The 15,350-nt window shown below is 48.0% G+C and overlaps 1 protein-coding gene and 1 long non-coding RNA gene across 2 annotated transcripts in view; one reads left to right on the forward strand and one right to left on the reverse strand.

Moving 5' to 3' along the window:
• Window positions 1-9,713, reverse strand: part of LOC142925099 (uncharacterized) — a 137,674-nt gene extending 127,961 nt beyond the window's left edge. Inside the window, exon 1 of the long non-coding RNA XR_012942205.1 lies at window positions 8,978-9,713. This is a non-coding gene — a long non-coding RNA (uncharacterized LOC142925099). The remainder of the gene's footprint in view (window positions 1-8,977) is intronic.
• The window catches only part of LOC116943749 (uncharacterized), a 191,585-nt gene that overhangs the window by 108,134 nt on the left and 68,101 nt on the right, over window positions 1-15,350 (forward strand). The window contains exons 9-10 of the mRNA XM_076067955.1: window positions 10,862-11,029; window positions 11,846-14,178. Coding sequence (XP_075924070.1) covers window positions 10,862-11,029; window positions 11,846-14,178 — 2,501 coding nt within the window. The remainder of the gene's footprint in view (window positions 1-10,861; window positions 11,030-11,845; window positions 14,179-15,350) is intronic.

The raw sequence follows: 15,350 nt of genomic DNA on the forward strand, positions 1-15,350 counted from the left end.
ATAAGAAATTATGGTAAAGGGGGGGGGGGGGGTGGGCTTAGGGGATTTCACTCGCACTCGCATACATAATCGCCTTCATCATCCTAGCATTGATCGATACAATGCATGTGCACACAATATAATACGAGAGACGCGAGACAAAACTGAGAACGCGGGCATACACGCGGCGAGATGCTGTCGGGTATAGCACACTCCGCTATTGTACCGCACTGGCTGCTGGCAATGGCCAATGGGTCGCGGTGCCAGGCTAGGTTGGCGTATGTCGCGTTGCGGACGACGTTCTTCCGAAATTTTGCCCCGGGCACGTCAATTAAAGGTCGAAGTGCAGAGCGCGCCGGGTCATTCCAAAACTGCCTACCGCAAACGCGCGTAAACCGAGGATTGCCCGTGCCACTAAATACACAGCAAACGGTCTAATGGAAACTGCAACACGGCAACGACCTGATCGCACAAACTGGCAGGGGGGGGGGAATTTCCTAGGCCGACACGGCGGCTACGGAACCGCACGGCCTGCAGTGCAAATGAAGCCGACTTTTTGCACCGCCACAATGACTCAGCTGCTCTAGGCATTTCTTCCACGGAGGAAGCGACATAATCGACAACGGTTGCTCCCCTCTGGACGCGTTCCCCGATTCGTCTTCCGCCTGCCCAGCTCCGTTGTTTGCGTGCCCGGCTGTCAATTTGTCCGACGTCCCGAAGTAGGGGATCTCTTGTTCTGTCGCCCAGACATCTGCAACCAAAGTGTTTTTCGCGTTTTGCTTTTAACTTGCCCGCCCCGCCCGCGAGTTTCGTTATTAGTCAAATGCCTGTCCAGCTCCACCAACTTGTCTCTTTGGGTTGTCCTAAGTGTTCGGCACGATTATCCAACGTTTTTTTTGCTCTATGTGCTCTGAGCTTCCTCGATGAAATTAATTCAGTTTTGAATTTAGGCTGAGTTGACATGTCGGGGTGGGCGTTGAAATTCAGGAATGGAATTCAAGTCCTGAGAAAGCTTCCCAGCACCTGGAGCGAAACGACGGACATCACACATATATATTTAAAAAAAAAACGTGGTACAGTTCCGAAAGGACATTGGAAAGCTCTGCAGAAACACCGCGAAAACCTTCGCATCTGTACGTGTCCATCGTATCAGCAGGAAGCTTCAGCGTGCGTGTTGCACTCTGCTCGTGGGTTTGTCTATATACTCATGGGTGCACGGTGATCCTAGCCGCATTGGTTAAGCGCACCGTGCTACAATCCTGGAGATGCAGATTCCATTGCTAGCCGTGTTGTACTGCAGTGCAAATTGTAATCAGAAACCTGTCCGAGCACACATCTAGGTCAACTCAGCCTCACAGCAATATCTTGTACATTGGTGTGTCAACCACACCATCACTTTTGCACGATGTTGTTCTGTCTTATATTATACAGTTATGATATATATAGTTATTCTAACTGTGACTAAAATTAACTGATATAATACAATTACAACGCAATTTAGATGTATACTGCGTCTAGGGGCAACGCCATCTCAAGATGGACACATATGTATGTTGCAGAACTTCGTTATATGTGTGTGTGTGTGCGTATGAGCTGTGTTGTGATTTATTAATGTAGGTCTTTATTAATTTATCGTGAAAATGTATGGCCCCAGGGGCTCTATTTGGGCGTTTTTAAATTTAAACTTTAATGTATCCACCTCGTGTACTAAATGTGTAATGGTTTATTCATGTGGCTCGCGAGGAAAGAAAAATCCGTGCAATGGTAAACAAGTGAAAAAAAAGGTAACAACATTAAATACAATTAAATGGGAAAGCATCTGGAGGCTGGGCGCTTACCAAACTGGTCATTAATATCCCGTCCCATTTATTTGAGCCTAATCCAGGAAGATTTATGTTCTGTGCGACAGCGTGTGTGTGTGTGTATGCTGTTCGTAAACACACAACAATGTGTAAACGATCGCATAGAGAGAAAAAAAAAACCCTACATGGCTGTGTATAAATATTAATTATCATTGCATGCATTACGTTACCGTATAAGTAATAGATTCTAAAAGGTTTGCATATACGGTTTGTCAATATGTTCACTCGGGAAACAAAGGCGGCCGGGCGTGGTGCTGGCCACCCAACCCCTTGTATGTCATGCCGGCCTTCACAGGTGCTCGCTGACAGCACTTGCCCCAACAGTCTGTTAAGGCTACACGGGGGGGGGGGGGTCTTTGTCTTTGTATGTTAGTGCATGTGTATTCTGTATGTGCTGTAGATGTGTAACTGCTTGTGTATGCGTGTCATTGCATGTTTAGTGACGAACATCTGAATCAGGTCTTGGGCCTCCCCTTGGTTGACTCAGCCTTAAATGAGTACTGGGTGGGCTGTGTAAACACCACCACTGGGGAGACAAAGGCGGCCGAGCGTGGTGCTGGCCACTCAGTGCCTCATGTGCCGTGTAAGCCTTCATAGATGCTCGCGAACAGCAATAGCCCCAACAGTCTGTCAAAGGCTATACGGAGGGGGGGAGGCTTTATCTTTGTACCACGTGATACCCTTGCAAACGAGGTGTTTCATCGGAAGAAATTATCCAGATACAAATATATACATTCGTAAATAAATAAACGCGCATGTTCAAAATCCAAACATATCATTTGTGCAGCGAGTTGTTAAGATTTCAAGAATGTGCAAACACCCATTCAAAACAATACTCCTATAAAAACACTCATGGTCACGTGTGCGTATATTTACGGTATGAAAATACACGTGCAATGTTGACAATCTAAACCTATGTCGAATTGCGATTCATTGTTAAGATTGGGTGGGAAATGTTTTCAGTTATTCAGTGATTCATACGGAATGTGTATACGTAACGCTGCGATGAAATATGATTACTTTCTATTGGAAGGCATAAATATCGATTTAGTACACACGTGTATCCGCACGGCCCAGATTTAACATTGCTTCAAGGTGTGCTGATTATAGAACTAATCTATAAGACTATAAACTCTTTTTATTTTACCAGGTAAGGCCCACTGAGCTATATAGCTTTTTTTCAGAATCGACCTGGCCACGAATGATAGCTCAACGAAGTGGCTTATCACGTGGACATTTATATCAGCCAAATACTCGAAGTGCATGTTTCTAAATGTGGAGGAAAAAAACAGGCGGACCCGAATAAAAATGCACGCCACCACGGGGAGAGGGACGTGCAAACTCCAAATATACAGGCGTATAAATGGTGGAGGTAAAAACCGGAGGATCCGGACAAAAATCCATGCATATGTTGAGGAGTAGAGGGGTGACGGAATGTCACACTCGCCTCGGGAGGAGTGACGTCATGTCCCCTCGGGGTATTTGAGGGAGGACCCGTGACGTGTTCGGGGTCTTCGCGAGGAACCGGGGTCGTGAGCGGTAGGGAAGTGGGAACCGAGGGTAGGGGGGCTACTTGACCCGGCTGGCCGAGTTGGTCAGCGCTGTGGGGAGAGCCCGTTAGCATGGGGGGGGGGGGCGTAGGGGTTCCCAGTACCTCTCCCCTGGGGAGATTTAGCTTAACCACCAAGTCCTGTGTTAGCCCTTCCCTAAAAGCTAGGCGACAGCCCTTAATAAACTGTTGGGGTCAGCCCCGACAACGTCTGCCCTCCATGTCGTCATTTACACCGTGACACATATATAGTGAAAATCCACACTCTACTCCATTATTACTACAACGACAGGAGTCTGCTTCACGGCGGACAAAAGTACCGCTGGCGTCAATCGCAAAAATAGGCCATTGTGTGCCGGCATCAGGGCCCAAATTTGCCAAATTCGAAAATGGTTGCATTTTGGGAATTATACAGTACCCAACGGCAATCATTAGCGCACTGAGAACGATCGTTTAAGGGTGCTTTATCAATTTGAAGTATTATTATTATTGCCCCCATACTGACAGACTAATGACCCAGGTCACCCTTGCAAAATGGAACTTTTGTAGCCTCTTGAGTTTTCGCCTGGTTCAGCAAAATAACTTGAACAATCTACTCCATACTCTTTGGTTCTTTCGGTAAAGTCACGTAGGTATAAAATAAAATAAATCACGACTCCAGCGTCGCTTAATACCATAGGGCAATCGGTGATTGTTAGGACGCAAATATACGCCAAAAAAAGGCACGGGCAAAATTCAACTCCGGTTTGAAGGCTGCTTTGGGTGCAAGTAGCTTTGCGGCCAAAGTGCCCTTACGTATTTTTAAAACAACATGACTTCTGAAAGCCTATGCTTCGCTTTAAAAGACTGTCCGATTCATAAATAATGATGTTCCCACAGTTTAAATTATTCAATTTCATCACTTCATAACTTGAAGAAAAGTAATAGCGGATGTTCTAGGTCTCGCCAGATCCGAATGAAATGAAACACTGCAGTCATTTGCATTCGATAAGTATGCACGTGTTTTTGCGCTTGGTTTCGTAAGTATGTGTGTTGAACTTCTTTCGCGCCGTACGTAGCCAACCGTGCTAATCGGAGGTTTCGAATGCCGAACGCATCAATAATGCAAAAGAATGGGACCATAAAGGCGCACTTCGCAGTCCTGAGAGCCTAACCACGATGCAAAAATGTGCCAAAGTTGCCACGGAGCGGCGTTCTTCATTGCAAGGCTCGCGGGCCACTAGTGTCCCCTCGTGACCTGTAGTGCAGCACCTGACGTGCGGCCCCCCAACAATACACAGCACGTGACCACCCCCCCCCCCCCATCATCATCGTGCTGCCAAACCCCCAATGGTTTCAAATGGGTGACGGCCCTCACACTGATGATGTCTTATCGGCGAAAGTGCCCCCACCCCCTCTGAAAATTAGTGAAGAACGGTGCCGTGGATGAAAAAGATTAAGGTGCAGCCCTGTGATTGCTCGCTCACTCCTGCTGCATGCGGAGCGGCCTCTGCTAGAGGGAAGCTCTCAAGAGGGTAATTAGGCCCGAACTCATCCACACCGGCCAAAAAACGTCTTTGAAGAGGTGATCGTACCGAAACTTTATCCCCACCACACGACTGAATGTGGTGTACCCATTTGTATTGCTGGGTGGACAGCGGTTGGGAGATTTAAGAAACCCGCACCGTTGTTTGAACAGAGATTGAACCGTTAACTGTTGCACCACGGCAGCATCCACCCATGTTGGTATTTTACATTCTTAAAAAAAACAGTGGCGATAACATCTGGCTGATTATGCGAGTGCAGTTTTATTTTTTCAATGAGCAAATTATTTGCAGTGCTCTTCATTTTTAATGTACTTAGCTTTCAAAGTAACTTCCCTTTAAAATGAGGCCCAGTAAATTGAGCTTCGTCTAAACGATGTGAAGATAAATGTCGAAGAAATGTATTGTAACAATGAGATACGTTTTTGATTGCAAAGTAGTCATGATACCAAGTGGTCCAAATGTCATGTGACCCCTCCCCCCCCCCCCCCATTGAACTCTCTAACACTGAATATTTTTCAAGTAGGGTTTATTTCAAACAGAAGTGAATGTGCAAAGGAAAAAAAAGACGAGTGGTCAATTAATTGGGGGTCACTCGACGTCTGAACCACCCTGTACAGTACTGTATGAGTTCGATCCCGACCCGGACGCCTGTAAATTTGGAGTTTCCATGTCCCTCTCCCCGTGGCGGCATGCATTTTTATCCGAGTATTTGGCTGATATAAATGTCCACGTGATGAGCCACTTCGTTGAGCGATCATTTGTGGCCAGGTCGCTTGTGCAAAAAAAAAATCCACGTAGCTCAGTGAGCTTTACCTGGTGAAATACAAATAAAATGTTTAAATAGTTACAATTTTAATGCTGAAGTTATTTACAGAGCTTTAAATAATTTCACTGTTTTATTAAGGCCTCCTCACACTTTATTATTCATCGAGGTTGTTCGACCATACTTCACCGCACCTTTAGTCAATGCAGGTGGTTGACAGGGGGCACACAATAGCCCTGGTTGGATATCAAACTTGGGTCGAAAGGTTCGTTGTGTAACGTGCTAACCACTGCGCCAACCCGCTCCCGCCCAGAAATAATAATTTGGGAATGTACCAAATTATGTAGAAAAAAATATAGACGACTTAATCTTGCAACGTTGCAGAAGTTTGGCCCAGATACAACAATAAAGGTTGCATCATCTCTTGCAATTCTTCCCTTTGCAATGTAGGAATTAACAAAGTGGAGATTATTGTGCTTATTTATCCTTGGCATTGGTACACAGTGACCTGTACTTGACTACACAGATGTGACTTTTAATTGATAATTCTTCCCTTCGATTAGCCCAGTGGGCTTTCGTGCGATGTGAAAGAAGTTCAACATGCATACATGCAACATCGTTGCAAGAATGTAAGTTGAGCCTACACGAACGCAGATTTTTTAAAATATATTTTGAGGATGTGCTATTTTCGGAAGAATCGTGAATGTCACTTAACAGCATCGTACACATTTGTGTCTTTATTGCACAAATTAGTGCGACACAGAACAATACACTTCTGTGTTACAAATTTCCAGAGCGTGACCCGTGGCCATCTCACAGAAGTCACTGTTTAAATTTTGATTTAAAGCTTTCGTGACTGCAGTAATTCATATTCTTATCTCTTTCGGTAAAGTCACGTTGAAGGGAAACAATAAAATAATAATATATATATAAAACAATAAAAATTCTCACGACGTTTCGACCATAACACAAACGGTCATCATCAGGTGTGAAAACCAACGGCAAGAAACGTTTAAATAACCGCCACTTCTTTCAAATGTTTCTTGCCGTTGGTTTTCAACCTGATGATGACCGTTTGTGTTATGGTCGAAACGTCGTGAGAATTTTTATTGTTTTATATATATTTTATTATTTTTATTGTTTCCCTTCAACGTGACTTTACCAAAAGAGCTAAGAATAAGTCACTGTTTTATTCAATAAGTGAAGGAAATTTGCGTGTGTTTTTATTTATTTTAACAAATACACACGTGAAATTAATTACACGGCCTGGTCTACTAATGCATTGGAATAAGCTGCGAATGTGATTATTTTAGTACTGTCATTTGTTTGGCCTCGATAATTAGTTACGTGTTTGCTTGTATCTTCGTGCTAATTTGTTTTCCGTTTGTATGCGAGACAGCAAATACTCTCTGGCTGTCACCTGATGATGCCGGTTGTAATTACCGGAAAAAAAAAACGTCACGGCGCTCGAATTGTAAACGTTGCGGGTTTACTCTCTAACACGCCGGTGTGGCTGAAATAGTAACGACTTGGCACGGTTTGTTTACGTGAAAAACCTCACTAATTGGTTGTGTCGGGTGGTGGCGGGTTTAACGATGCATTAATATTTACGCGATCTAACCCAAAAAACCTCCATTATACATAATATTGGTCGCGGAAGCCTACGTGTTAAGCTGAGCAGTTTATTAACTGATCTTTCACCAGAAATGTTTAACACATTCCTGCGGAGGGAGCTGGTAGGAACGTTGGGTTGTTCGGTCAATGGCCAGGGTCAACGGCACCACGTGGTGTATTCCGCAAATATGCCCGACTGTGAGGGCGGGCACAAGCCGGCGTGAGTAGGTTAAACGTTGAGTTTTATAAGGGCACCACGGGGTGACCAGCCCCTCCCCACCCAGCCCCCCCCACCCAGCCCCTCCCCACCTAGCCCCTCCCCACCCTCCCCACCCAGCCCCTCCCCACCCTCCCCTCCCCACCCAGCCCCTCCCTCCCCACCCAGCCCCTCCCCACCCTCCCCTCCCCACCCAGCCCCTCCCTCCCCACCCAGCCCCTCCCCACCCTCCCCTCTCCACCCAGCCCCACCCCTCCCATTTTTGGATGCACGACGGACGGACGGACACAATAATCCCCTGTGGGCTGGTGGTGTAACCAGGAGGTTCCTACCAGTATGATATGTTGTATTGATATATATACCGTGACTGAAACGGAAATGTAGAATAAAACCGATTTATTACTGCAGCCTATAACAACTGTCGTTTCCCTTCTGGAAACTTCGTAGTTATAGGGATAGGAAATATTCTTCAGAGTGCTGGTATACACGTGTGGTGCTCTGCGAAGTGCCGGTTTATGGGGTACTGACATATACTAGCACATTGTGACTACTATATATGTGTGTGTGCATATATATGTGTGGATGTATGAGTAAATAAAAACGAGTGAATATGTAGGAGCCTAATGGTGACCAGTGGCGCTCATGAAAGCCGTAGAGAAGCAGCAGACAGTTAATGAAAAACTCTGACATATCACAGGTCAAGCACTCATGTTGGGCAAGGCCCTACTCGTATTACTTAGGCTGGGTACTACAGGGAGAGGAGAAATATATAAAAAAATGAAATAAAATAAATAGATCCCCATGGAGCCATCCATCTCAGCAGTGATGGATCACGGCGTGTGAAGAGGGGGGGGAGGGGGGGAGTGCCCCATCCCATCCCTGTGTTTTACTTTGCCAAGATTAATCGCCCCGGAGAGATAAGGGACAAATGTGATTTCAGGAGGTGCGTGGGGTTATTACCACATGGAAGATGAACTGAAACCGCAGCTAGCGCCAGAGCCTAATCCAATAGCGCGGTGCACAGCGTGGCCTTTGGAGACACTCTGAGTTAATTGCGCTGACCTTACGGTGCATTATTAGGAGCTGTGTAACTTTAATTTGATTGCGAGGATTCGCGCGGACGATTAACGTTGCCTCTTAAATGCGACGATGTCTCTCCGTTTCGTTGCGCGCGACGCGGGTAACGCCGTGGTCGTCGGCTGCCTGCGCGTGAGCGCGTGGGTGCGAGCGAGCGCGTGGGTGCGAGCGAGCGCGTGGGTGCGCGAGCGAGCGCGTGGGTGCGAGCGAGCGCGTGGGTGCGAGCGAGCGCGTGGGTGCGAGCGAGCGCGTGGGTGCGAGCGAGCGCGTGTGTGCGCATGCGAGCGCGTGGGTGCGAGCGAGCGCGTGGGTGCGAGCGAGCGCGTGGGTGCGAGCGAGCGCGTGGGTGCGAGCGAGCGCGTGTGTGCGCATGCGCGCGCGTGTGCTTACCTGCGAGGACTCGGTGCGATGAAAGCCGTTGAAATGCCCCGGCCTGAGCAGCGATGCACGCGCGTAATCTTCGCTCGCGCGCGCAATTCAATGCCGCTTTGTGAATTGCACTTTTTTTGTGTGCCTTGATTTATTCTTGTGCAGGGTTTCGGGTTTTTTTTTTTGGAATACAGCTTTGCGCGGAAAAAAAAAACAACGCGCCGTTCGTTGTTTATCTGAGCTTTAAATAAACTGCCTGATTGGGTTGTCGTATTTCATACGCGAGCACTCAGGCGCAATTTTAACTTGTTCGCTAATCTCAATCGGCTGGGTATGTGCGCGTGTGTGCATGCATGTGCTCCTGTTCGCTTGAATTGAAATTACGTTGACTGTTTTCTATTCTCCGACTAAATCAGTGCGAACAATAATCCCTTGTTTAGCAGACGAAGTCACGGACAGATTTTCCATGCCTAAATGTTATTTTCAAAAAGAGCACGCATATGCATGGATTCTGTGACGCCTTCATAAATATTTAGCGATAATATTTTCTAAGCCATAAAAAGCGATGAGGTCAAACTAACACATGATGTGTACATTTTGATTTAAAGCTTTCGTGACTGCAGTAATTCATATTCTTAGCTTTTTCGGTAAAGTCACGTTGAAGAGAAACAACAAAATAATAAAATATATATAAAACAATAAAAAAATTCTCACGACGTTTCGACCATAACTCAAACGGTCGTCTTCAGGTGTGTTGGTTCGCATAAATTTTATTTTTAAACGGCGCATTTATTTATTTATAAAAAACGTTAGCGCCACGCGCAACGATTTGGCAGTTTACCCAGGACTAGTCCATCTATATTCTGAAAAGAGGAGGGGGGAGACGAACACAAAGCAGACCTTAAACACGGTAGGACCAACACCTCGGCCGGGGCAGATCATTGTTCTAATTCAGTAGGCTCACATGCCATTGACTTTTCCAAGACAGAGGTTCTTTGTAAGCCATCTGGCTTCTATGAGAGATTCGTTCATGAGGCTATCCACATATACAAGCACAGAGACAATTTCAACCGAGAAGATGGATTCTATCTTAGCAATCATTGGAAAGATTTGATAAACCATTTCAGGTCTTAATTGATTGTTCACGCTTACAGTGGCTTTCAGACAGCATACATTATAAAAAATGTATGCGAACCAACACACCTGAAGACGACCGTTTGAGTTATGGTCGAAACGTCGTGATATTTTTTTTATTGTTTTATATATATTTTATTATTTTGTTGTTTCTCTTCAACGTGACTTTACCGAAAAAGCTAAGAATATGATGTGTACATGTTTGCGGATGTAGTGTGTGTGTGCGCGTATGCACAGCGCTGTGTTTCAGCGCTACAAAGCTGCCCAACAGGTACAAATTCCCAGCCACGGCTAACATCAGTGGCGAGTAATATCTGAGCCGATCGTGGGCCTTCTCCCCGAGTTCAATTCAGCCTGGAATACAAAGGCAGCCAGGCATAGTGCCGGTAACACAACCCCCTTATCCGCTATGTTGGCCTTAATAGGCCAACATTAACAGCACTTACCCACACAGTCTGCAAGCGTACGTGGGGGCTATATTTGTTTTTGTGTCTATGTATAGAATGTGTGCGTGTATGTATCTTCCTTGACATTAAAACATTCTCTATCCTTGTACTTCAAAGTGTGACGGGTATCGGCGCTCGCTAACAACGCTTGCCCCAACAATAGTCAATAAGGCAATGCGGGTGCATCTTTGCCTTTGTGTACAGGTTGAACACGTGCGTCTGTGTGTGTGCGTGAGAGAGAGAGAGAGAGAAACTGCATCTTCTCTTTTAAAAAATAATAATAATAAACCTTTCCTCTATCCTCGGTGCTTTTTGCGCTTTGTAGTGCCACAGACAGCCGCGGCTGGCATTCGATAAAAGCGGAGCTCTCTTCCCCGGCCGCAAGAGAGGGCGGCACTTTCATTCAGCCGGCTCTCGTCACGGCGAGGGCCACAGCCCAGCGTCGCCCCGGCCCAGCGTCGACTCGTCGTCCAGTCTCCCGGCGACGGCCCCCGTGAGATGACCTTCAGCGCTTTCCCTCGCTCGCATCCGCACCGAGGTCCCCCCCCACCCCGAGCTGCAATGCCACTGGAGAAAAAAAAAACGGACTGCTGCACACGTGCACACGCGCGCTCCCGTTACGAAGTTTTGGGATGCGGCGTTTTTTGTTGTTGTTCGTTTTTTTTTGTCTTCAACTTTAACGTCACGGCGGATGCAGCGCCGTGGCCACCGCAGTAGACGTCGTAACGTGAAAGCGCCCGTGCGTGTATGGGGAGCGGTAGTGTAGCGGTTAGCGTTCCGCGCTACGTACCCCGGTTCGATTCCCCAGTTCCATTCCCGCTCATAGCCAACACCGGTAACGATTATCTGAACCAGTCCTAGGTCGACTCAGCATCATATCAGGTCGACTCAGCATCAGATGAGTACCTGGTGGGGCGTGTGAACATCGCCACGCGGGAGACAAAGGCGGCCGAGCGTGGTGCTGGCCACCCACTCCCTCGTGTGCATTGCTGGCCTTCATAGGTCCTCACTAACAGCACTGTTCAGGCTATACGGGAGATCTTTGTCTCTGTACGTATGTTGTAAGGCACTCTTCTCTAGGTTATATTAAAACAAAAAAAAAAAAACATCATCACGTTATTTACAAAGGTGACGTATAATAAGTTCATCTTTTGGACTTACATTGTTGACACCTCGATCGTTTTTGAATTTGCTTATTGAACAAAATTCCAGTCGGCCCGTGGCTTTGCGACGGTCATTCGCTCGTTAAATATTTCCCGCGCGTCACACTGAAGTTCGGCAATTCACCAAGGTTGTACTTCTCTTGCAGAGTTCACTGACAGTCACTAGCGGGGAAGATTCCATCACAGGTCAGCACGAGTCCCCTGCTCACGGAAGGCAGAGCGTCGGCGGCAGCACCTCATCATCCGACACTGACGCGTCAGTCAGCGACGGCGAAGACACCTTCCGAGACGTGGGCAATTTCCACGGCGACGAGTTTTCACGCCGCGGAGACGCCTTGCACGGCGAGGGCATTCAGCTAACGTGGGCAGAGCAGCGCAGCAGGCTGCGCGACGGCTGCAACCGATGGCCGGCGAGCAGCAATCTTCAGCTCGGCAGTCGGGAGCGTGCACAGTTTCTGTTGGAGAAATGGTCATGGACCGGAGGATTACGTTTCACGAAGACGGAGTGCTCTCCAAGGTACCCAGCAGCTCTACCGCCAACCAATAAACCATGCACTGCTGTGAGCAGGCACGGTGACAATAAAGGGCCGTCTGATGTGGCATATTCCGTTAGTTGTGCATCGTCGGAATTCCGTGAATGCCCGGGCGATGCGCCTGCTGATGAGATGCAAGTTGTCGTGGAAGAGGAGGAGGTTGTAAGAAGTAGCTCTGCTGCAAGGCCAATTAATATATATTCCCGGTTCCTAAAATCTCACAAAAAGAGCAGTAAGTTAGACGGGGCAGTGCACAACATTGCTTTTTGTGAACCCCAGCGTTTCAGGATAAACGCGCGTGAATCTCTCCAGGCCGTTTCGGGCAGAATCTCGGCGAGCGACATGGAATGCGTGAACGAATCCAGTGAATTGCACTGTGGTCTGCCGGTGTCCAGTCGGAGTGTGACATCGAGCGCCTACGGTCCGCGAGATTTTTCGCTGCGTCCCGCGCGCCCTCAAGCGGGACGGAGGAAGACGGCGGCCGCGGCGCACGCAACGCCGAGGTCCGTCGATGCGATTTCCATAGCGGGGAAAGTCAGCGCCCCGCGGCTGGGTGCGGACGATGCGCCGTGCGCGCCGCGGGCCTCGACCGAGATCCATTCCGTGCCCTTGGCCGAGGCGAGCGACGGCGACAGCGCGCATCGCGGAGGGCGGCACGCGGATCGCGGCCGCGGTTTGTCCAGGGCGGACAAGCCACAGCTCAGGCCGGCCCTTGGGACACAGATCGCGATGGCGAGGAGCCAGAGTTTTAGCAAGCAGCCGACCGAATCTTCGTCCCTCGGCCCCAGAATCAGGACTCGCATCATCACCGGCACGGCAAGGCGGGCGGAGCTTTACGTCGGCGGCGGCGGCGCTTCGCTCGCCGACGCATCGCGCTTTGCGGCGGCCGGCGCGCGGGGGGAGAACTTTCACTCGATGTCCAAGGTGGACGTGATTTCCAATCGAATGACGTTAGAGCACAGGCCTCAGTCAGAGCCTTGTCTGCTCAGGGAGAGTGTGAAGTGTTTTCAGCGGCCTTCGCCACACAACGTTGGCACTCCACAAGCGCTGGCGCCTTCCCGCGATGCCAACGTGGCCGTGAAGGAATGCGAAAGTGTCAATGACATGGTCTCTGCGCGAGGGGGTGAGTCCAAGTTGACCGTGGAAAAAGGTCAGAGAGAAGAAAGTGACGGAACTGCAAGCATCAAACACAAATTAGCTAGATTGTCTTATATATTTTCAAGAAAAAGCTCAGAGGCCAATTCCGACATAAGATTCCAATCGAATGGTGGGACATGTAGACCAAAAACAGAATCAATGTCACCAAAAAGCACGATTGAGCCACAACATCGGATAACGAATGTCCCCAGGAGCAGCGACGTTCTCGTGCCCAATTCACCCGAATGTGCGCCGAGCCCAGCAGACGGGAAGTACAAGGGTGGCGGCAGCCTTGAAAAGGTCAGAGGTCATCCCGGATGCATCATTAGCTCCACTTTGACGGAGTTGGTGCCCTCATTCGTGCCTCTGCCATCCATCGAGGAAAAAGTCATGCAGGAGATCCAGGCGAACGTGCTGAGGCAGTCCAAGAAGCAAATGCTGACCTCCGTCGGAAGCAAGACGTCTCTGGTGAAGCCCTTCTTCATCGCGAGCCTCCTGGGCCTTCGCAGGAGCAGGCCTTCGTGCGGCAGGGCGGCGGCACCCCCCGCGGGTAAAGCCACGGCGCCCAAGAGGGCGGGGCGAGACCCGGCGATGCCGCCGTTGCCACCTCAAGACAATGAGGAGCGCGCTGTGGATCGAGCGAAGCCGGGCAAGTGGGTTGAGATGAGAGGAAGGCCAGCAGCGGCGACGGGGACGGGCGTTGCGCCGGACGCTGGACAGCGGCCGGGCGCAAATGGAAGTTGGGGAACGAGTGGAGATCCGGGCGACGCTTCAGACGTGCAAGGAGTTGGGACGAATACTCCGACAAGGTAAAGTTTACGGACCGACGACGTTGTTCTCGGCGGCTGTGGGAATGACATTCACGCTGTGAGCGTATGCTTGTGACCACGCATCGATTCGTCGATTGCGATTGATTTCTTAAGCTCATGAAATGTGCATCTAATCCCGTGGGATAAGGATCGATGTTATTCTATTTATGTTGTGTTTTCAAATGCAACGTACAAATACAAATAACACATGCGCCTCTGTATGCCCAGAATTATAAACGGGTACACCGTATTTCAGTTGATTGGAAGGTTGCGTGTGGTGCGGTAAACTGTGAGCATTCTCACCTCTTCCAAGAGGTCTGGCCAACATGGGAGAGTGAGCCACAGTACCCTTGAGAGGGGCTTTTCAGAGCTCCCTCTAATGGAAGTTTTATATTTTGATTTAAAGCTTTCGTGACTGCAGGGATTCATATTCTTGGTTCTTTCGGTAAAGTCACGTAGAAGGGAAACAATAGAATAATGAAAATATAAAACAATAAAATTCTCACGACGTTTCGACTGCAACACAATCAATCATCATCAGGGTTTAATTATTAAAAGCGGTGGTGTAGCTATGGTGAGACTAAGTAGGACAGGTGGGATTGCTTGTGTTGCAGTCGAAACGTCGTGAGAATTTTTTGTTTTATATTTTTCTTATTTTATTGTTTCCCTTCTACGTGACTTTACCGAAAGAACCAAGACTAGGAAGCTTTATAATCAAAAGTGAAATGAGCAAGCAATTGCAGGGCTGCACCTTACTCTTAGAGGTTTGCAATGAGATCACGTGACCACCCCAGCGAATGAAGACCGCTATTTTCACCACAATGTAAATAAATAAAACATTTCTTGTACACTATAGATTTTCATTTTGAATCGCAACGCCGAATTATAAGATGCATATTGGAACGTGAGTGGGGGAGAATCATTATGCCCCTAATGCTCATGGGATACAATGTGAAATGACTCTGCATGCAGAAATATTAATTTAAACTCGGGAGTGGAGAACACACTTGCCGCAATGTGATTTAGTGAAGTTCATTATGTGTTAAAATGTAATTAGTTAATAGCAAACATTAATCACATTGTAGCAAATGTGATTTTTTTGTATCCTGTGTTAATACATCACCTTCCAATTTTTTTTAATAGAATCAAAGGCCTGTTACATAAATTGGCTC

Source organism: Petromyzon marinus, chromosome 19 (assembly GCF_048934315.1).
Source record: "Petromyzon marinus isolate PM22_M1 ecotype Great Lakes invasive population chromosome 19, UKy_Petmar_22M1.pri1.0, whole genome shotgun sequence".
Classification (NCBI taxonomy): domain Eukaryota; kingdom Metazoa; phylum Chordata; class Hyperoartia; order Petromyzontiformes; family Petromyzontidae; genus Petromyzon; species Petromyzon marinus.